This window comes from Onychomys torridus, chromosome 11, assembly GCF_903995425.1.
Source record: "Onychomys torridus chromosome 11, mOncTor1.1, whole genome shotgun sequence".
NCBI lineage: Eukaryota > Metazoa > Chordata > Mammalia > Rodentia > Cricetidae > Onychomys > Onychomys torridus.
In genome coordinates, this window is record NC_050453.1 from 15,128,480 (window position 1) to 15,150,757 (window position 22,278).

General features: G+C 50.7%; 1 protein-coding gene across 2 annotated transcripts in view; it reads left to right on the forward strand.

Moving 5' to 3' along the window:
* Positions 1–22,278, forward strand: part of Stum (stum, mechanosensory transduction mediator homolog) — a 54,576-nt gene that overhangs the window by 23,326 nt on the left and 8,972 nt on the right. For both annotated transcript variants that reach the window (XM_036202195.1, XM_036202194.1), the window contains exon 2: positions 20,437–20,616. In XM_036202195.1, coding sequence (XP_036058088.1) covers positions 20,437–20,616 — 180 coding nt within the window. The remainder of the gene's footprint in view (positions 1–20,436; positions 20,617–22,278) is intronic.

Below are 22,278 nucleotides of genomic sequence, written 5' to 3' on the forward strand. Positions count from 1 at the left end.
AAATAAAATAAAAACGTACTGAGCAGGAGCCAGGAGCCAAGCACAACTCCTCCAACAGGTGGAGAAACTCAGAACCGCAGACAGATGTAGATGCTGTGGGGTGAGTCTAGGGCACTAGGGTGGGCACTGGGGCCAGGCCACACTCTGCCTCCTTCCCTCCCTCCCTCCCTCCCTCCCTCCCTCCCCCCTCCCTCCCTCTCTCTACCCCTCCCTCCTTCCCTCTATCCCTCCTTTCCTCCTCCCTTCTCCCTCCTTCCCATGAGAACTTCTTTCCCTTGGTGAACATCACTAAGCCTCCTCCTCCTCCAGCCTCCATCCTTCCCAGCCTTAGAGACCCAACATCCAGTCAAAGGACTTTCGAGCCTGTTCACCTGCAGAGTGGGGGGTGACATTTCGAGGAAGCAGTTAGAGACTCAAAGTCAGAGTTTCTTAGCCCCATTTTGTGCCACCAGACCCCTTTACAGTCTAGACTCCTCATGAGAACACCATTATTTTAAAATACTTTTAAAAGTGTATCTAATGGGTTGACTTCTCAAAACACCCCAGTGGTCTTGGCAAACAACTGTCAATAGGAGTGCTGTATGTGGTGATATTAAACAGGACAGGAAGCTCCGGTCCCGGAGTATTGACAGCTGTAACCTTGAAGTAGTGGCGTAAGGGTCGTTTGAGAAGGTGGCTTCACTGCTGCTTGGTGGTGCAGAAACTTCTGTCCAGGTAGAAGTCCAGCTTGGTGCCTGCCCTCTCAAGGAAATGAGCCAATTCCGTCAAGGTAGAGGTGGGCAAAAATTGTGGTGAGATTTTTTTTTTCCAGTGTCACATTGTAGATCCTGGCTGTGTGCACCAGGTTACCCCCCTTATGGCCATTTCCGGTCTCCATCCTCTTCTTCCTATGTCCTGGAAGCCTATGCTTCTTCAATACCCACACTGCCTTGTGTGCACTGGCGTGCACAGACAGACAGGAGCAGCGGGACAGACACAATAGTTGAAAGCGGGTGAAGAGATGGAATGTGATTTCGGCTGCGGTGAGAACTTGTCACTGTGCCATTCAGTAACCCCCCAGAGTTGCCTTTCTTCATAATGCAGAAGGCTTCACAGCACAGGTTTTCTCGGGTCAAGGCCACTGAAAAGTCGTTTGAACTTGCGCAGAGAGCTCTTTGTTATTCTTGGAACATTTTCAGTCTGTTTCCCCCCTCAAATCTACCTCATTTATTTAATCATTTTGTTAAGCGTGTATTAGGTGCCTGAGATGTAGGAGATACTCGGCTACATCTGAGGTCTACAGGAATATTCTTAGGAACCTGCACTTCAGTGGATACCAGGAACCCTAAGATGAGAGGGTGTCGCTGCTACACTTTACCATGAGTACTCTGGGCTGGGGATGCTCATGGTTTGTGCAGGCTCCTTTTAGGAGGTGGGGCATCTTAGTTAGGTTTCCAGAGACCCTGTGCTGGCTTAGCGATGTCTCCCTGGGACCCAGGTAGTCTGACTGCTTGGTCTCAGAGAAGCAATCCCAAGCTCTGAGCAAAGACCTCAGTGCCCCAAGAGGCTCTGGAGAGGCATGTGTAGGAAAGTCGTGGGCCTCACGGTGCTTAGCTAGCCTGGAGAACTGGACCACGGCCACAAATGCTCATGCTGAAGGGACCTGTGAGAAGCCTCTCATTTCATAGATATGGATACTGAGGTGGGATTGACAAACTTCTCAGGGGAACTATTCACATTAGTTAGCATCTTTCGGCCTGGAGCCTTTTAAAATCTACTGAGGAGCCAGGGCATCTGAATGGCCTGGGTTAGCATCTGAGCTGGGAAGTCAGCTCTCTCAGTGAGCAAACAGACTGTGGGAGTGAGGTACAGGGGGACAAGCAGGTGTGGACAATCCCCCTCCCCAGTGACAGTTATGACAGCACCGGTGTGACTTTGCAGGTACCTGGGCTCCCCACCATGGGCTGCCAGACCGCTCAGGGGCTCTGTGTGTCATGGTACTCCTCACACCAGACCTCTGAACAGTGTGCTATGACTGTTACCCTACCCGACAGGAGGAGATGCAGAGGCCTGACTCCAGGAAACCTGGTAGCCTAGCACTAGGGGCCAGCCCTTGGTCTCTGCCCAATATCTCCTCCTTTGCAAATCGTTTTGATCTCAAGGGACCGTAAGGCCTGCATGGAGTGGGCCAGCACAGAGTGACCCCCTAGTAAAGACGAGTGTCATGCTACTCTGTCACTCTGTCATCAGATGAGATGGGGGGACACAGTAGTGTAGGAGAATTGGGCAACACCTTGAGCTGAAGGTTAAGGGTTCCAGAAAGACAGAGTGACCTGAGTTGAGGTTCCGCCCGGTTGCTGCCCACCTCCACACCATTGGAGCCTCTGGGGCTGCTGAAGCAGACAGTACAGGCAGGCTCTAAGCAGGATGAGGTGGCTGAGTGGCCATAAAAAGTTTGGACAGAGAGGGTGAGGGGGTTGGCAGCCAACCAGCCCTTGCTTCTACAGCGCCTGCCAGGAAGAGACAGGAGACAGCTTTTGGTGTCAGAGGACCAGATTCCCCATTGTGCCGTTTCCAACGGGGAGGGGGGCGGGGGGCGTGGGGAGAGAGAGAGAGAGAGAGAGAGAGAGAGAGAGAGAGAGAAAGAGAGAGAGAGAATATTTTTAAGAAACCAACAAAGCAAAACACAAACCCACCAGCCATTTCTACAGCAACTGCATGCTGTGCTGGCCTCTTGTGTTCCAGTCCTTTTTAGCATCGCTGCCGGAGCGCCCCCCCCCCCCCCCCCCCCCCCCCCCCCCCCCCCGCTCCTTAGGACTCCATGTTGAAGGCGATTATGCTGGGTCCAGGCTCCGCCCTCTCGTCTGCTGCTTCTTGCCCTAATAGGAAACGTCTCAGCGAGTTCTCCCCAGGGCTGGCTTTGGCATCTGGCTGGCCTGAACCCTGACTCCCATCTTGGGCTGCTTCCTCCACCCCTTCTCTGCTTGTTTAGATTGCTGGAAAGAGGAGCCCCTGGCCTGCCTTATGGAATACCTCTAAACTGTCTCTTTCTAGGAAGTTCTGCTTTGGGTCGATATCAGTGGCAGAGCTTCCCCGCTCTGGCTGGTGATTCCTTCGATCACACAGTGGGCAGGAGCGTGGCTGTTCTTTCAGGGATTCCTCAGCAGGTAGACTGATAAGCTGTCTTACTTACTCCAGGTCTCAGAAGAAAGGAGATGGCAAGCCATGGAGGGGCTGGATGGGAACTCCAGGAGCTTGGAGAATCTATGTGTTTGTGGGACACAGCTGCGGTGGGGATTCTGGGCTCCCAGGCCGGAGACGCATAGTAGGCTGGCCGCCCTGGTTTTGGTGTCCTATGGCCCCTTCCCAGGGCGGGGCCTCTGTAATCAGAAAAGGATTGGTAGTGTGCTCAAAGTTGCACGGACATGAACTTCATCTGATGGATGAAATGGCTAGACGTGTTTTATGGAAGGAGTCTCATGAGCAGAAATGTCTCCATCAGCCTTCAGCTCCACACTACCAATGTTAACACGTACAAGCACATGCATAGACATATATAGGTACACACATACACAGACAGGTGCACACCAAGAATTACTTATGGCTAGACAACCTTTTTTCTTTCTTTCCTTTTGTGTGTGTTTTTGTTGTTTTGTTTTGTTTTTGTTTGGTTGGTTGGGTTTTCTACACAGCCCTGGCTGTCCTGGAACTCTCTCTGTAGACCAGGCTGGCCTCAAACTCACAAGAGATCTGGCTGCCTCTGACTTCTGAGTGCTGAGATTGAAGATATGCACCAAGTCCAGGCTAGCTAGATGATCTTAATGAAAAACTTCCTTAGCTTGGTGGGGGGGGAGGGGAGACTGAAGGTGCCTCTGGAACCCCAGGACAGTTTGTTACCAGTGGAGTAAGAACAGTCACAAAGGACAGGAGGCTCATAGGCAGCTCCATCTGTGGTAGGAGCAACCATTGCTTTTGGAGGTTTCAGTCCCTGTCTGGGTCAGATGTGATTCCATGGCCTATATGGGTAGGACACCACCATGGAGGAAATGCCACTAACTGCATGGACAGGCTACATAGAGGAGAGCATGGGTGGCAGGGAGTGGGTTTAAAATTCCCAATCATCCCCTGTCTCCTGGCGTTGCCCCAGGTGGGGGCAAGGGCCTGGGTTACTTCTTGCATAACACCTGTGGTTCTGGCTGCTTCCAGAAGCCTCCTCTCAAAAGCAACTTGTCAATTTGTCGTTCTGAGTCGAGGCTATCCCACTCAGCTGACAAGATGTGCCATGAGGCACTGGTCCCAGGGAACAAGGGACCAGAGCTGGGCCTTGGGCAGTGGTGGACAGTGAGGTCATGGCTGTTTGTCAGCTTCCCAGCATGCCTCAGCGTCTTCAGCATGTGTTGGCACCTTGCTCTCACATGCTTTCTTTCTTTTGGTGGTGCCTGGGACAGAACCCAGGGCTTTATTTACGCTTGCTCACGGAGTGCGTTCTTTTTTATTTTCATTTTTTGTTTTTGAGACAGGGTTTCCCTGTGTAGCTTTGCACCTTTTTCCTGGAACTCGCTTGGTAGCCCAGGCTGGCCTCGAACTCACAGAGATCCGCCTGCCTCTGCCTCCCGAGTGCTGGGATTAAAGGCGTGCGCCACCACCGCCCGGCATCGGAGTGTGTTCTTACCAAGTTCCTCTGTCAGCTCTCTTGACAAACGATAGCCTTGCATGCTCTCCTAGACCCCGCTCAGACAGGCAGCCCTCTCTGATGAGTGCTGGGGACTCTACCTGCTGGCCCTGGAGTGGCAGAGGAGGTGCCTTTGTTGGGCGAGTGTAGAATGGCGGAGACACAGCTGCTGGGGGCTCTGCCCTTGAAGTCAGGGTAGATTTCCTTCCTCTGCGTCTTGTGGTCGCAGGTGCTGATTACACAGGTAGTGAAGCCAGTCTTCCCTCTGCCTGGCCAGAGAGGAGGAGCCCACCGGAAGTGAGGGCCGTGGGGAAGGCTGCAGCCTCGCCTGCTGCTGCGCTTCTGGGGGCATGTGCGCACGGCTGGTCCTTGAAGGCCACTCTCCCTGACCTTCTGAGTCCTTCTCAGCTGTCTCTCCAGCATCAGGGTTTTCTCTTCTGAGCTCCCTTCCAAGCAATGAAATAAAATGGGGACTTAACTGAAAATAAAGTTGCATTTTGAAAGAGACTCTTAGGGACCTAAAGGTAAACACTGACAAGGAGCAGGTGCTACAGCTGTGTCAGGTGTCTGGCCCTCCCTATCGCCCCCTACTGCCTGTGGGTTGAACCCAGGGCCTTGTACATACTGGGTAACCACTCAACTGAGCTACATCCCCAGCCCATTATTTTGTATTTTGAGACAGTGTCAGTTAGTTACCCAGGCTGGCCTTGAACTCACTTTGTAGTTCAGGCTCACTTTGAATGTATCATATCCTTACCTTAGCCTCCCAGGTGACTAGGATTACAGGTCTGAGACAACAAAATGGACTTACAGCTGGCTTCTTAAAAATATCATTATTATCTGTGTGTGTGTGTGTGTGTGTGTGTGTGTGTGTGTGTGTGTGTGTGTGAGAGAGAGAGAGAGAGAGAGAGAGAGAGAGAGAGAGAGAGAGAGAGAGAGATTTGGATATGTGTGTAGCATGAATTTTAAATGGTCTTATTAATAAAATCAAACCTGAGGCCAGTTATTGGGGTGAATGCTGGAAGATCAGAGGAGCAGAACAAGCCACAGTTTCCTCACCTCACCAGTTCCTCAGCTGGTCTTGTTTCCTCAGACTGCAAGCTTCTGGGTCCTCATCCCAAAGGCTCTCAGTTGAACTGCTGCTTGAAAGCCTGAATGCTTAACCAGCCAAATGCTTCTAGTTTCTTCATGCCTTATATATCTTTCTCTTTCTGCCATCACTCCCTGGGATTAAAGGCGTGTGTCGCCATGCTGGCTGTATCCTTGAACACACAGAGATCTGCCTGGCTTTGCCTCCCAAGTGCTGGGATTAAAGGCATGCACCACCACCGCCCAGCTTCTTCTATGGCTTGTTCTGATTCATTTTCTAGCCACCATTTTTGGCTCTGTATCTAGTGGCTGTCTGTCCTCTGACCCCAGATAAATGTATTAGGGTGCGCAATATTTTGGGGAACACAATACCACCACATATGTGGGTGTGTGATTGTTGTAGCACTTATGTGGAAGCCAGGGGGTAATTTTGTGAAGTCAATTCTCTCCTTCCACCCTCCCATGAGCTCTTGGATAGGATGGGAACTCAAGTCACCAGTCTTGCATGATAAACACTTTGCCTGCTGGGCCATCCTGTTGGCCCCAGAGCTTGGTTTCCGATCCAGTGGACACACATCTGTGCTTTCTGCACACCCCGAGTACTATCACCTTGCTAGGGTGTTCCCCCGGCCCATCACAGTGCACTGCTTTATGGTCTGGACCTGAAGCCTATGCCACACTTGCCAAAGATGCTGGTCCTAATCTCATCATCCCAGCCTCTCTCAAACGACTTGTGAAATGTCCTGGTAACAGATTGAAAAAAAGAAGACGGCATGAGACACCAGTCCAGCGCTGTAAGGAGATGGCTAGGGAGTAGGATACTGGGCTAGCTGGTAATGGCTCAATATAAAACGCCCCAGAAGGCTCAGGCATGGAAAGCTTCGTTGCTGATGGCTTTGGGGAAGTTACTGGGTTTGGGGGACTTGCCTTAAAGGAGTCATTTGATGGCTTTTGTGTGGCTTTCCCTAGGGACACACGGACAGATACCTACTCACCCTAGATACTGCACTGAGGACAGGCCAAAGAAACAACTTCACCCAAGTCCCATCTGTGGAGCGATGGGTACATTAGGCTTCCCTACAGGCACATGGGTGAGGTGGTACAAAATTGCGGTGGCCTCAGAACAGTCGTGACACTGGAAACTCCCACTGGCATGGGTGACAGTCCCTTGCAAGCCACATGGATGGAGTTGTCCCTACAGGTACCCTTCCACCCTCTGTTGGCTCTGGCATCTCCCAAGCCCATGTGCAGGCGTCAGAGTGCAGGAGGGCGTGGCAGGACTCTCAGGTGAGGGTCTGATGCCAGCCCTGTTCCCATGGGACTGGGGATAGGTCCAATTTTGGGCAAGTGTCTGTGGGTAATCACAGCCCCTCTGATTTCAAGGTTGTAATGGCCATGCCATGCAGGGACAGTGTTCTGTTGCAACGACATGATTGAAAGGTGGTAGAACCCTGAGGTGTGTGTGTGGGGGGGTACCAATTGGAGGAAGTAGGTCACTGGGGGCATTTCCTGGAAGGGAACTTTGTCTCTACCCACCAGCTTCCTATGAGAGGAGCAGTATGCTCCCCTAACCCCCCTCCTACCATGATGCTTTATCATGAACCTACAGCAATGAGGCCAAGAAACTGTGGACTCAAATCTCTGAAGCCGTGAACCGAAATAAACCTCTCTCTTTGTTTTCCTGCTTTAATCTAACACACATGTTGTCACAGTTGGGACCACCAACTCCAGACATGGAAATGCTGTTCTGTGTTAGGCTGGGTGCAGAGGACACAAAGGTATCAACAGGAACTTATGTGTCTCTCTCGGCAGGGAGGGGGTGGGGAGAGACCAGTAGGCAGTTAGATAAGCTATCTGTAGGGTGAAACTTAAGTAATGTGGAGTTCTGGGTAGGCAACAGAAACTGTCAGCCAGGAGACCATTGAGGATCTCCTGAAGAAGCCACACTTGGCTGGGACAGAGGCAGTGGGAAGTAAGGCTGCATCTCTCCTCTGGCCAGGCCTCTAGGAGGGAGGTGGGAAGAAACATGAGTCCAGAAGCAGAGCACAGAAGGCCTCCAGGACTCCAGTCAGATGCCACACAACTGCTGGACAGCCATACGGCCCAACCCATTTCCTGCTCTCTTCCTACCTCACTGCCAACATCTGCCTAGAGACCCTCCGATACTAGCTGTCTATTGCTGCCCTGCTAAACCACCCCCGAATTCCATGGCGTGAACATTTTCTTATGCTCATTAAATGCTGAGTGTCAGGAATTTGGGCCGGAAGGCACAAAAAATGGGGATATCTGGTCTCTGTCTCTGGGTGACTTGGTGGCAGGGGAGAGAATCATCACAAAGTCTCATCTCTTCCAGATCTGCTGGCTGATATGAGGAGGGTTGTCACAAGGCCTTTCCCAAGCATGTCTCATGCAGGCTGGTGTGGCATCCTCATAGCATGGCATCAGGGTTGTAAAGGGCACCGGTGTCCTGAGCCAGGAAAATAGTCCTGTCTTTTCTATCCATTTCTGTTCGTGTCTGTCAGAGGGTAGCTCTAAGAAGAGTGTCTGTGTTCATGACTAATAACCTTTCTGACTATTGATAAGAAGTGTCAATGAATCTGGAGCCATGTTTTAAGAAAACAATACCCTACTTGGAAAAAAAGTTGTAAACAAAACCTGAATGGTTCCTCTGCTTGCGTTTCTAACAGGCTTCGCCTCTGAGCATGAATTTTGCAGACTTGTTTATGCTGCATCATTTAACCCTCTTTCTATATCCCAAGATGACTTAGGTTTCTCTCAGGGACCCACAGTTCCTTTGTGCAGCCGGGGCATTGTGGATAAAGCTGAGCCAGAACAGATTTCATTACTTAAGACAGTGGTCACATTCTGTCTGTGCCAATGATTGATTCAGCGTGCATGTGACTTACGGAGTCCAGGCTGGGCAAATCTCAGGACTCCTGGTGGAATGCTGGGAGAGAAATGCCCTTTCTTCTCTGGACATGTGGTACTTGGGTGTGAAAACTGGAACTGCTACAGTTTTGTCATCATGAAGGATGTTGGCCTTGTGAAAAACTCCTGTTGTGGAACACGGAGCAGGGAGATGGAAAACCCTGGGTTATAGTGAATGATTGGACCAAGAAATCAAACCAACCCTGAATGACTATTAACAACAACAACAACAACAACAACAACAACAACAAACCCATTACTAAGAGTTTAGATTGCTCCAGGCACTTTAAATGTGTGATCCCTATTAAGTTCCTTGCTGTATGTACTTGGACATTGTTCTGTCCCACATCTTTCCAGGGAGGACACTGGCCCTTTAAGATTTGGTGGAGTGAGGCCTGCAGCAGGGACTGGCCTAGGCTCCCACAGCCTGTGAACCCTGAAGTCAGCAGTAACACTCAGCAGGCTGACCCTTTAGCCAACACTCATAACTACCACCCCACTCTGCCTTTCCAGGCTTTTCCAGCAATTCACTGGAAAATTAAGCCCATAGCAGTTGGTTGTGTTCAAAATAAGGGTCCCAGTTGGGGGACTCTTCACTATAGTATGAAATACTCCAGTGTTGTGAGCAGCAACGCCATCCTGGTATGGAAGAAGCCATTCCTGAGTCTGTTCTATGAGCCCTGGCAGGAAATGACCCTTGGCACTGGGGGTATACACATGGGCTCATGGGCTGCCATGTAGGGCATGGTGCCTGGGGGGGTACATGAAAGGCCTGTGGGGAGTCATCAGCCAGACAAAGAACACCTGAGCCTGGCCACACTGCTTCTGCCTTCTCTCCCTGGTCCTCGGGAGGCTGGGGAGCCAGCTCAGCTCACTTAACCCTTCTTTTGTTAAGTGGTCACCTGAATAAATCTAGGATAGCCAGTTGAGCTCTCTTGGGAATGGACTCCTCAGAACCCCCAGGTCTTTCTTCTATCAGCACTGGGTGCCCCAGGGCCGGGGATGTTCCTGGAAGTTCAAGGTTCTTACAGGCAACCCTGGGCCAGTTCCACGGCACCAGTCACTTCTGTCAGGCGTCTGTGTGTCGTCTGTCCCCTTGCTTGCTTGACTGTTACATCACCTTCTCTGTAGCCAGAAAGACGCCGCTGGGGGACATCTTCGTAAAGCTGAATCTCAACAGGTGATTGTGACTTTTTTTTTCTTCAACTGAAAAGAGTATTTGTTTTTGCAAAAAATAGGAAAAGCCACCAGCAGTTCAGCCAAGGTAAAGACAATTTTTCATTAATTATTTTTTCATGAATACGTGCCTGTCCTTGTCCACACATGTAAATATTTTTAAATAATCTCCTTGCACAGTATGCATACTATTTTTGTAATCTCACTTTAGAGAACTTTCCCATCTCTCTGTGTAGCCATGATCAGACTTTTCCTGGCTGCATTAAATGTCGACATACGGATGAAACCAAAGCCGACATGGTGAACTTAGCACTTAGAGTATAATTGTTTTAAAGGTGAAAGGGCTGGGAAGATGGCGTCCTGGGTAAAATGCTTGTTGTACAAGCGTGAGGACCTGTGCTTGTCTCTTCAATATCACACTCCCAGGAAAGCCAGGTGCAGAAGTCCACACCTTCAACCCTAGGGTTGGGCAAAGACCTTAGAGGGGTTCTGGGGACTACTAGCTAACTGGTCTGGCTCCAGATTCAGTAAGAGCCCCTGCCTGAAAAGATGAGATGGTGAGTATGGAAGGAGACACTCAAAGTTATCCTCCAGCCGCACACATGCACAAACACGTGAGTGCACCCCATCACACCTACACAGACGTACACCAAGCAAAACATATTCTTAAAAAGTAGAGTGAATAATAGTGTCATCGGTTACTGTGATTACAATCCTAGGCTTCTCTGATTTCAATTTCACTTTCATATTTATAGTTCATAAGTTCGCTTGTCAAGATTCTGCTCCAGTCCAGACTACTCAGGAGGACTGTCCCCCACCAGTCACTCTCGATGGCTCTCACTCATCAGTCCTCATTAGTTTGCATTCTGAGCATGTCATACATTCCCTTGTCCTCCTGTCCATCCAGCAGACACTGAGCATTACCTTACATAGATGAGGAACCTAGACATCTCACCTGCTGAGCTCACAGTGCCATCCTGCCTCCCCTTCCTCCACCTCCCCAGTGACAGGCTCTGCAGCATTGCATCTGTGGGCTCGCTCTCTTGGTACCCTGTGAGACTCTTGACCGCTAGGATGCTGGCCTTCTGTGATGGCATCCATAGTGTTGCCCTTTTCTTGGTCCCCAGCAGGTGCTACATGAATGGTAGCTGAACCCGTGTGGGGCCGGCCTGAGCTGAGTGTGTCTTTCAGGAAGGGAGAGTTCTAGTTTGGGCAGCTATAAACTACCAACATTTGCCTCTCACAGCTTTGGTGGTTGCAAGTCAGAGAGCAACCAGCTAGAGTGGCTAGGAGCTCATGAGGACCCATCCCACTTCTGTTTATAGAAGGGACACTCAGAGGACACTAGGAGCTTGTGTGTGTGTGTGTGTGTGTGTGTGTGTGTGTGTGTGTGTGTGTCCCCTGTGAGGGCCTGGTTCCACCATGGGCACCAATCCCAGCACCCCAGCCCAACCATTCTCTAAAGGCCTGAGAATACCATCCTATTGGAGATCAAGGTCTCAACATGTGGACTTGGAGACAAGGGCTCAAGCATTCATCCATGGGAACGTAACTTTCAGGTCTGGCGTTAAAGTCTGAGATGTTCTGCTGTGACATGTCATGTGTGTTAACCGTCCTCTGAGGCCTCCACAGTGACCAAAGGAAAGGCTGCAGGGCACACTGGTATTCTTTCTTCTTGGAGTATGTGACCCACGATTTCTGACACCTGAAGGCAGCTCCTTCTAGCATTCCTGATGACCGCCCCGCCCCCCACAACACACCTACCCTTGAACTTCCCTTGGTCTTTGACAAACCCTGGCTTCCACACACTCCAGGGGTGGGGGCCCAGGACCCCTGCTCCTTCTAGAGTTGATAAGCAAAGGGTGACTTTAACACATAATAGGCATTTTATCATGTTACTCATTAGGTGATTGAATGGGGCTCAGTCATGAGCCCAGGTATCTCAGCCTAGCCCCTGTGTCAATGACACCATTAAGGAAGAAGGCAGGTCTAGGCTCCTTCCTCAGCATCTAAGTACCCTGGGAGAATAGCCTCTGGGCCTCATCAGCATTGGCCATGTAGCATTGGCCATGTCCTTGATCACAGACAGGCTCCGGGCAGCTGCCAGCTTGGGTAGGGCCCCTCTCTGCTTTTAATCTCAGGGCCTCTCCATCCGTGGAAATGTCATCTGGCCAGGTTGTAAATTCTTAGGCAGTGGAAGCTGCCTCGTCCTCTTCAGCAAATGTTACCGCTGATCCGTCCCCCACTCTGTCACCTACACGACCATCCTCAGTGAGGCACATGCCAGGTGGGGGTAAGAACAAAGCAGAGTGCTTTAGGGCCTTCCTACTGCTCTGGTCCTCCTGCCCACACCCCATGCCCTCTCCTAGGTGTATCCTGTGGGACTGAAGTCCCGGATCTGTGATGAGACTCAGCGCATCCTGTGAGGTTAAATTTCTCCTCATGCTTAGTGTCTCAGGGAGACCCTCAGGGACAACTCAGGTGTCTGGCTCTGCTCTGCGGCTTCCCCAGATCCCCACAGCCTCTCCAGGTCCAGAGATGGAGGAGGAAGGGAGACAGAGGGCAGACATTTGCTAACAAGCCCAGCGCAGCTGATGCAATGCCCAATGCCATTAAAATTAATGACCGGTTCCAGCTGAGTTGGCCTCCAAGCGGGACAATCAACCCCAGGTCAAGGTGGAGGCATTGAGAAGGGTGGAGGTGGGGCTGGTCTCATTTTCACAGTCCTCATCCTCAGAAGGAAGGTCAGTAGAAGCTGCTGACTTCAGGAGAGAGCTCCAATAGGTCTACTGAGATGATGTCCGCATGAATGGTGTGATATCTTTACGAAGACATCTGGGCTCTTTGCAAAGTTGAAAGCTATCCATTGACCCTTCCTGCCATTGGTCCAGGGTGTAGGTATCAAATTCACAGGTGAATTTGTTCTGAAGAACTTTGAGGATGTCAAGATGATGAAAACATGAAACCCGCCCATGCTTTCCTCACGATACACACCCTGGCTATGAGATGGTCTTGCAAGTCCCTTGCCAGCCAGGATGGGAAACTGTGGGCCCAGGCCGGATCTATGAGATGCTCTCTCTGGATGAACGATTCAATGCTGTTCCATAGGAAGACACAGCTGGCCTTGGAACCCAGGGTCTTGACCGTGCTAAGCAGGCATTCCATTCAATAACAAGTCACATGGCAACCCCAGTTGGGTCCTCCAGTTCTACCTCTCTGCCCTGTCTAGCACAGCTTTCTTCTCAGACTACTTGAGGGTGACCATGCTGACAAGCCAACAGGCTGTGGCCAGGAGGAGCAAGCCTGTTTACTTTTGAGGCTGTACTAGACACTGGCCCTGGATTTTTGTTTTCGTTTTTTTTTTTGTTGTTGTTGTTGTTTGGTTTTTCAAGAACAGGGTTTCTCTGTGTAGCTTTGGAGCCTTTCCTGGATCTCGCTCTGTAGACCAGGCTGGCCTCAAATTCACAGAGATCCACCTGGCTCTGCCTCCCAAGTGCAGGGATTAAAGGCTTGCGCCACCACTGCCCCGCATCCCTGGGTTTTTATGCAGAGATGTTTGTGGCCCTCTACTTCTCTTTCCCTCGGACTTCTCTTGAGGACTAGAGCTTCCTGGGCTTGAGATTAGCCCTACTGCAATCTGTCTGTCTTTACCTCATCTGCCATGAGCCAGGCTGTCCTCAGTGGGGCCTGTTTCTAGGGGTGTGGCTTGAACTTCCAAATGGCTCTAGGGTTAGGGCTCCCTTGCCATTATCTTCCTGTTCCCCAAAGCTTATTTTCAGTCAGGCCCTGAAGATGGATGACTGTGTTCAGCTGAGTGCTGGAGGTATTTAGCTGTCCTTCACTACCACCAACACAACTTAACGACTGTAGCGGCAGCTGTGGGCCACATCTGGGGCCAGGCCTGACTCACCGCCTGGTACCCGGGGGCATGTTTTACTACTGCTGCAGCTTTGCTGAAGGGCAGAGGGGCTGTCCTGTTCTTCTCCAAGCTCCAAGAGTCAGTAAGATCTCTCCCAACCCAAACCCATCACCGTCTACAGCTCCCCTGTGATGCAGAGGAGAAGCTGAACCCCACAAGAGTGCGAAGGACGGACTTTTCCAGCCCCCGGGAGCTATTCTTGTAAGCAGAGACACCACCCCCCCCACCCCCCACCCCCACCCCCCCCCCACCCCCCGCTCTTAGAGGGGTGACTCCATGGCTCACTTTTTATTCCTGGCAGCAGTGGGGGAGGGGATGGAAGGCGAGTTCTGGGAACCCTGCCCAGTGTTCCACCCCAGGCAAGCCCTTCGGGAACTCCCACGAGGTGGGAGAGAGGAGTCGAGGGCTCTTTCTCCTCCCACTTCCTGGCTCAACCTGCATCCTGAGTTCCCTGGGGAAGCTGGGCACAGACACCTCACCAGGTGGAATGGTGGCCAGAGGGACTGTGGCAGTGAACTGGCATGCCATGTGTTTGCTGTGACTCTGTGGGAAGGCCTTCCTCAGGCTGCGCCTGCCTGCTAAGCACTGCCACAGCCAGGGAGGATGTGTGGAACACACGCCGAGGCCTGCAGGCCAGGTGCTACGGAGCACAGATTCCTGTGTTTGATGGTAGTGTGTTATCATCAGTTCTCTGGGCTGGTTGGTGCATTGGTCACCTCAGAAGCAGCACACCCAGGGCCCTGGCCCCAGAGCAGCCCTGCCCTGTGGCATGGAGAGGCTGCCACACTGATCAAAAGGGCAAAACCATGGACACTTGAGTTATTGATAAGGTTGAGTCTCTCTTTCTTCTTTTTTGGTGTGTGTGTGTGTGTGTGTACACAAATATATGTGTGGGTGCTTGCATACATAGAGGTCAGAGGAAAACGACAGGTATCCTCTATTGTTCTCTATCTTAGGTTTTTTTGTTTGTTTGTTTGTTTTCCAGACAGGGTTTCTCCGTGTAATTTTGGTGCCTGTCCTGGAGCTCACTCTGTAGACCAGGCTGGCCTCAAACTCACAGAGATCTGCCTGGCTCTGCCTCCCAAGTGCTAAGTTTAAAGGCATGCGCCACCACTGCCCAGATCCATCATAGTTTTTGAAGCTGGGTTCCTCACTGAACTTGAAACTCAACATTTCTAGGCTGGCTGGCTGGAGAGCTCTTGGGGTCTGTTTGTCTTCATCCTGGTCACTCCCACCCGACCCCACCCCCAACTCTGGAATTGTGGGTGCTGGGGATTCAAACTCAGGTCCTCTTGCTTGCACAGCATATGCTCTTACCCACTGACCCACCTCCATCATCTGGTGGGGTAGTTTTCTGATGCTCTCTATCTGTGAGGCAAATCTCCGCACCCCTCAAAGTGAGTATTCTCAAACCTAGCCGCCCATCTGTGTCAGCTGGGGGAATGCTTGTGTTCTGTTTATTTTGGTGCTGAGGATGGAACTCAAGGCTTCACGCATGATAGTGAGCTACATTCTAGTCTCTGTTACATGTTTTTAGAGAAGCAGTTTCCAGAGTCATCCTTGTGCCTTCACAAGCTCAAGCTGGAACTCTAGAATCCACGTCTTTAGGAGCCTCCATATGTAGCAAGAGTCAGTTTCTCAGCTGATCCTATTTCCTCAGACTGGAAGCCTCTGTGTCCTCATCCGGAATGAATCTCAGCTGAACTGCTGCTCCAAAGCCTAAAAGCTTAACCAGCCAAATGCTTCTAGTTTCTGGTCCTCACGCCTTATATATCTTTCTGTTTTTGCCATCACTTCCTGGGATTAAAGGCATGTGTCACCATGCCTGGCTGTTTCCAATGTGGCCTTGAACTCACAGAGATCCAGAGGGATTTCTACCTCTGAAATGTTAGGATTAAAGGCATGAGTGCCACCATTCTCTAGCCTCTGTATCTAGTGGCTGTCTGTTCTCTGACCCCAGATAAATTTATTAGGGTGCACAATATTTTGGGGAACACAATACCACCACATTCATCAAAGAAAGGGTTCTCATGTGCAAACTGCTTTGGATTCTGTCTCTGTTTCTTTTTCTGTTGCTGTGATAAAATGCCCTGACCAAAGCAACTCAAGGGAGAGAAAACTTATTTTAGCTCACATTCATGGTGGTGAAGTCAGGCATTGGGAGCTTGAGGCAGCTGGTCAGCATTGCGCATGCAGCCCAAAAGCAGAGTGATGAATGCATATTCGACTACTGCTGAATTCTCTTTCCCTGTTTTATTCAGTCCAAGGCCTTCTACTTGGGGAATGGTCCATCCACAATTATGATGACTCTCCCCACATCAGCTAACATAATTGAGGTAATACTCCACAGGCATACCCAGAGACCTGTGGTCTGTAACGGGAATCTTAAAAGTTCTTATTAATAAAAACAAACCTGAGGCCAGTTATTGGGGTGAATGCTGGAAGATCAGAGACACAGAACAAGCCACAGCTACCTCACCTTGCTAGTTCCTCAGGTGATCCTGTTTCCTCAGGCTGGAAACTTCTGAGTCCTCCTCCACATGGCTCTCAGCTGAACTGTGCTGCTCCAAAGCCTGAATGCTAAACCAGCTAAATGCTTAACTGACTCTGCTGCCTGGTTTTCACATCTTATATATCTTTCTACTTTCTGCCCGGACTCCCTGGGATTAAAGGCGTGGGTCACCATGCTTAACTGTTTCTAAAGTGGCCTTGAACACACAGACATCCACCTGGCTCTGCCTCCCAAGTGCTGGGATTAAAGGCATGCACCACCACTGCCCAACTTCTGCTATGGCTTGCTCTGACCCATTTTCTAACTACCATTTTTGGCTTTGTTCTAGTGGCTATCTGCTCTCTGACCCCAGATAAGTTTATTTTGGGGAACACACAATATTTCAGGGAACACAATACCTACCACATTTCCTCTGTTTTTGTCTAAAATTTAGAAAGGTTATAACTAATACAAGAAAAATCATATCCAATAAGTATATACATTATACATAGTCAGGATTACATTAGTGATGTCTAGTCCATTAACATTTGACAGATTCAGGTGAAAAACTCCATTTATATATATTAACAATGTCCAGTCCAGTAACATTTGATAAACTCAGACCAAAAAATTTTCATTACTTATCCTATTTAAAACAAGTAGTTCCTTTTTAAAAGTAAATTCAAAATTTGATATTTTTTCTTATCATATTCATATTCTCTTTTTTCTTTTCATAAAAGTTTCAATAATCTACCTTTTGTCATTTTTATATCTTTCCCTTTTTCTTTTTAGTGTAGATTCAATGATCTACCCATTTATCCTATTATTTCTTTATCTTTTTTCTCAGGGTAGATTCAGTGATCTACTTCATATCTATAGTGGTCTGTCAGTTTCGATGAGCTACCATCTACTGTCAGTGATGACAGATGCCTAACTTGATCTGGGCATGATGGGACAAATCTGAAATCCCAGCACGTGGGAGACTGAGGCCAAGATTTCAAATTGGTCACCTAGGCTATATATTATATCCTGTGGGGGAAGAATTCCTATTTTAGAGATGTTTTCCTTGGCAGGAAGAGAGAAGGGAGGCCCTAGTTACAGGGGCAGAGGGTCAGAGCACCTTAGCAAAAGCCCACAGTGAGTGACAATGGGTGAAGTGACTCATGGATATATGAAAATCATTATGGATGAAGCTTTTAGCTGGGCATGGTACACATACCTGTAGTTCCAGCACTTGTGAGGTAGAGACAGGGTGGCCAGGGTTTCAGGGGCAGCCTCTCTACATGAGACGCTGTGTTAAAAAAAAAAAAAAAAAAAAGCCTTCTCCATTTTGTGTATATGCACACACATGCTTTGATGTTTGTGTGTTTGTGGAGGTGCCTGTCATGAAGCCTGCAGGCCTGAGTTCGATCCCTGGAATTCACATGGTACAAGGAGAGAACTGACTCTTGCACATCGTCCTCTGATCTCTAAACACATGCAGTGGCATGTGTGTCTCCCTCTAATAAATAAATAAATGTTTAAAAAAAGCAGCGTAGGTAGAGAGGGGGTAGCGTGTGCTCAGCACACCAGCTCTGCAAGTAATGGCATCTGTGTTATTTTCACTTAATATTTCCCCCACGCATTTGAGTTCCTCTCCCACCATCTTTTGACATCTGCAGGTTCTCTTGTGCAACGCTGTCAGCCTGCGCTGTCTCGGTCCCCCCCACATGCTACTCCCGCAGCAGCAAGGGATGGCGCCTGCACTTCTTCAGTCCCCCATGGCCCTGTCACTTCTCAGAGGCTGCATTCTTCTTCCAGAGATGCTCCAACCCACCAGCACCTGCTGTCAGATTCTCTCCCTTAAGGCTCCGTTCCCATCACACCCCTCTTCTGCTCACCACTCCCTGGAGCTCTGCTCTCCGCAGGCTGGGTAGAACTTATCCCCACATTCAGAGTCCTCCACAGTGACCCGGCTTCCTCACCTTCATCTCAGCCCACGTCGCTGCTGCTGCTGTTGCTGCTGCTGCTGCTGCAGTACTGTCTAAACTCACCTTTCTCTCTCCACCAGATAAAGTGGGTCTCACGTCCCAAGGCCTTCTTCCCTTCTCTAACTCTGCACAGGCCTTCAATCTCCCCAGGGGTGTATGAGTCCCTGTAGCCCTACAGACTGCAGGGGCAGGATGGAGTTAGTACTGGAGGCAGCCTACACAGACTTACAAGGGGTAACCCTGCCTCATCACCCAGAAGGGAGAGCCCTCAGCTGCTGGGTGCCCCCCACACCACCACCACCACTGGACTGTCCATTCTGTGAAGATGGGAGTTTGGTTTTGCAGCTCCCACGGGACTGCCATGGTCTGGGCAGGCCTGTGTGGCTGGTGAGAGGTTGGCCTTCTGATTGTCATGCTGTTCTGAGCTCCATCCTTCCTTAGGATGGGGTAGGGGGAGTTGTTTGGAAATGCAGAGTCCTGAGTACTTCGGGTGTTCAGGGGTGTTGGATAGCTTGGGTTACCGTGTCTGTAACCCATGCTACAGGTGGTGCTATAGGCTCTGAAGATACTCAGTGCAAGGCTTCTTCTGTGGCCCCCACAGACCACCTGCTGGGTGAGAGGTACTGTACCCTTGTTGGATATCTGAAAGTAAAGGAGATGGCAAGATGGGGTGGGGCCTTCATTGGGGTGGCAGTTCAGATGAGGAGGAGTATGGGGAGGGTCAGGATGAGAAATCAGCAGCAGGACTCAGTTTCTCATAGCCTTGATCTTAGGCATTAGGGCAGGCCAGAGTAAAGCCTGCGTCCCAAAGCAAGTAGGAGCCAGCAAGCTGGAAAGGGGGGCTAGAAACCGCATTCAGCAGGAAGTGGATGGACTATCTCAGTGTCCTCCAGGGCAGGAACAGAGAGAATTGGGGTCATGAGAATGGCCACCAGTCCATGGGCCAATTTCCCAAATGTCTTAATTTAGATCCTGGCCTGCTTTTGAAAGGTCATGGACCTTTGGGGGTCAGTGTGGGGTCAGCTTGTGATTGTGACCTTGAGTAACATACTTAATTCCTGAGTCTCCATATGTAAGATAAAGTGGAGGGCTGAATACCTGCTCCCAAAGATGTTTGTGTCCTAATCCCTACACCTGTGACTATGTGAACTACATGATGAAAGGGTCTTTGAGACAAGATGAAGTGGGGGTTCTTGGGAGATGGGGTTATCCAGGTGTGTCCTCACAGAAGGCAGGCAGCAGGACCAGGGGTCAGGGATGAGAGGACAGAGCAGATCAAGGACTGGGCTTTATGCCACCAGCTCTAGCCACGGAGCAAGGGCCCATGAGCCAAGACCACAGGCAGCTTCTAGAAGCTGGGGCAACAGGAAATGGTATCCCCATACTAGCCCCGAAGGCCCATTCAGACTATCCTGACCTCCAAAGCAGAGGAAGGATGCATTTGTGCTGTGGAAGCCACTAAGCCTGTGGTAATTGTTGTGAGAGCCCCCAGGGAACAGTTATAGAGAGAACAGGCAGGGGGAGGGGGGTGGGGAGCTCAGAACTCACATCAGTGAAGATCTATAGCCAAGCAAAACTCAGTAAACAGCAGAGTCTTCAACAGGGGTGAGAGAGAGCTGGAAAGGGGGAAGGGAAGGGGGGAGAGGAGTGGGTGGGAAAGGGAGGGAAAAGGAGGGGAGGGGAAGCGGGAAGGGGACCAGGAAGAGGGAAAGGAAGGGAATACCCCCCAGGTGGCTCTTCCTCTTACACCCCTCCCCTGTGGGTTGGAGTGGTTGTGGGAACATCAGGGACACTCTGAGACTGTCTGGCTGAAGTCTTGCACGCCACAGGTCCCAGCCCTGTCTCCTAGCAATCATCTCATGGGCTGAGGTTACTTCCTGGCTCTCCATCTCCATCTCTCCGAGACTGACTTCTGGGTCACCCAATGACTCCTGTTTTCCAGAAGCCACAAGCTTGGCCATGGGCCTTAGTGATCTCCCCCCCCCCCCCACCTCCCGAGTGTCACACCTCCTCCAGGTAGTATCCTAACTCTTCACTTTGGAGACACACAGTGGCTAGGACCTGAGCAGGACAGAGGCCCAGAGGACAGAGTGTGGGATTTCCTCTGCTTCTCCCCGGAGCACTGGCGGCTGAACAGTGTGTGTGTGAGTGGAGGGGGGCTGTTGGCAGCTTTGCAGTCTCCCCTGAAGCTGTCCCCTCTGGCCTCTCCCAGGTACCTTCGTCTCGGCCTTCACTGTGCTGTGTGGGGCCCGCACTGACCTCCCAGACAGGCACGTGTGCTGCGTCTTCTGGCTGAATATCGCTGCGGCCCTAATTCAGGTGCTCACGGCCATCGTTATGGTGGGCTGGATCATGAGCATCTTCTGGGGCATGGACATGGTCATCCTTGCCAGTGAGTAATGGCTGGTGTGTTGAGGGCAGAGCGGGGTGGGGTCTGGCCGGGGTGCCAGAGGTGGGGAGGAACCTAGGAGGAATAGGAAGTCTACACTTGGGCCAGGACCTCTCACCCCAAAGACACCTGTATCCTTGGACACTGCTTCCAAGGGCACACCTGTTTCTCTACCCTAGTGCCCTGGCCACCTGTGCCAGAGGCCTCTCTCTACTACAGCAGCCCTGCAGGGTGGGTCTTCAAGGGAGGGCCCTCTCCAGCATTAGTCAAGGAAGCGGTTCTCCCACTGACCCTGGGTAAGCTGGTGGATTCAGAATGAGCTCAGCCTCCTGGCCCACGGTTGTGTGTCTGCATCACAGTTTCCAGGGCAAGAGCAAGGCCACACACTGCCTCCACCCGCAGGAAGCCATGTAACTGTGTTACACACACGCACCTGAACGACTCCTCACTGGCTTGAACCACACACTTCGGTTGGTTGGTGCGAAACTTCTCACTGTCTTTGAAGGTGTTAGGGATTCATCCATCATTGATGCAAAATCGGTTTAGGCATGCAAGTGTTTTGTGGAAGTATATAAAGTTTCAAAATCAAATTTTACCAAAGACAAATGATTATTTCAAAAATAACCTGGCAGACTCTTCAATCAGACATCACCTCCCTGAACAGCTGTTTCCCCATACCTCCACTCCTATTCCTACCCCACAGGGTGGAGGGCCTCAGTGACGGGGCCACATCTCCTCAGTGGCTTGGTTCTTTATTGGTGAAATTAACTCCACGTAGTTAAAAGGGAGGTTTATTTTGTGGGGTAACTTACAAATGAAGGGATAGGTTGCAGGGTCTGGGAAAGGTATGGCACAGTCCGGCGGTGTTCTCTGGAGAATTCTGCTCAGTCTACCTCCTGCGTCCAGGGTTCAGGAACCAAGAGAGGCCTCTCCTTTTGATCCTGGGTCTTCAGCTTCCTCCCTCAGCCCTGCCTTGTGGGTGTGACCATTACAGAAGCCTCAATGGGGGTTGGAACTTCTAGGCCAAGGCTGGGATGGCTACCCACTACAGTTCTTTGTACCCTCTCCCCACATGCTGCTCCTCTCTGGTTCATAGCTTGAGTTGCCAGTGTAGAGGTGAGCTGTGCCAGGTGAGGACCCTGGAGGCAAGAGGAGAAGCCAAGATCCAGAGGCCATAGAATGACTTAGAATAGTCTAGAATGATCCAGAACTTACTTAGCCTCAGCAATTCTTTGGACGATGCAGGAAACTCAGGCACACACAATGCTAGGACCAGAGTCAGTGACTAATTAAATCACCCCACCAGAGAAGGTTCAAGTGTCAGAGCTGAGTGGGACTCAGTGTGGGTGGCCAGGGTGCCAGATCTGATAGCAGGTCTTCCCAGAATTGAAAGAGGAAGTCAGTGGGCTGGACTGTCTGGATGTCCCATAGGTAGAGCCAGGGGAGGCACACCAGGCGGCAGTGAGGGGAATACCCCTTTCTGCTGGGAAGAGCCGCATCAAGGTGAACTCACCCCAAATCTGATGACCCCCTACACTGAGTCTCACTCCCACTGTTGACTTCCCAGGGGCCACTAGGCCACTTCTCCAGGGACTCTGCAGGCCCCAGATCCCATTCCCAGTTAGATCCTAGGAGGTACGGCTACTCTAGAAGACCTGGGAAGGC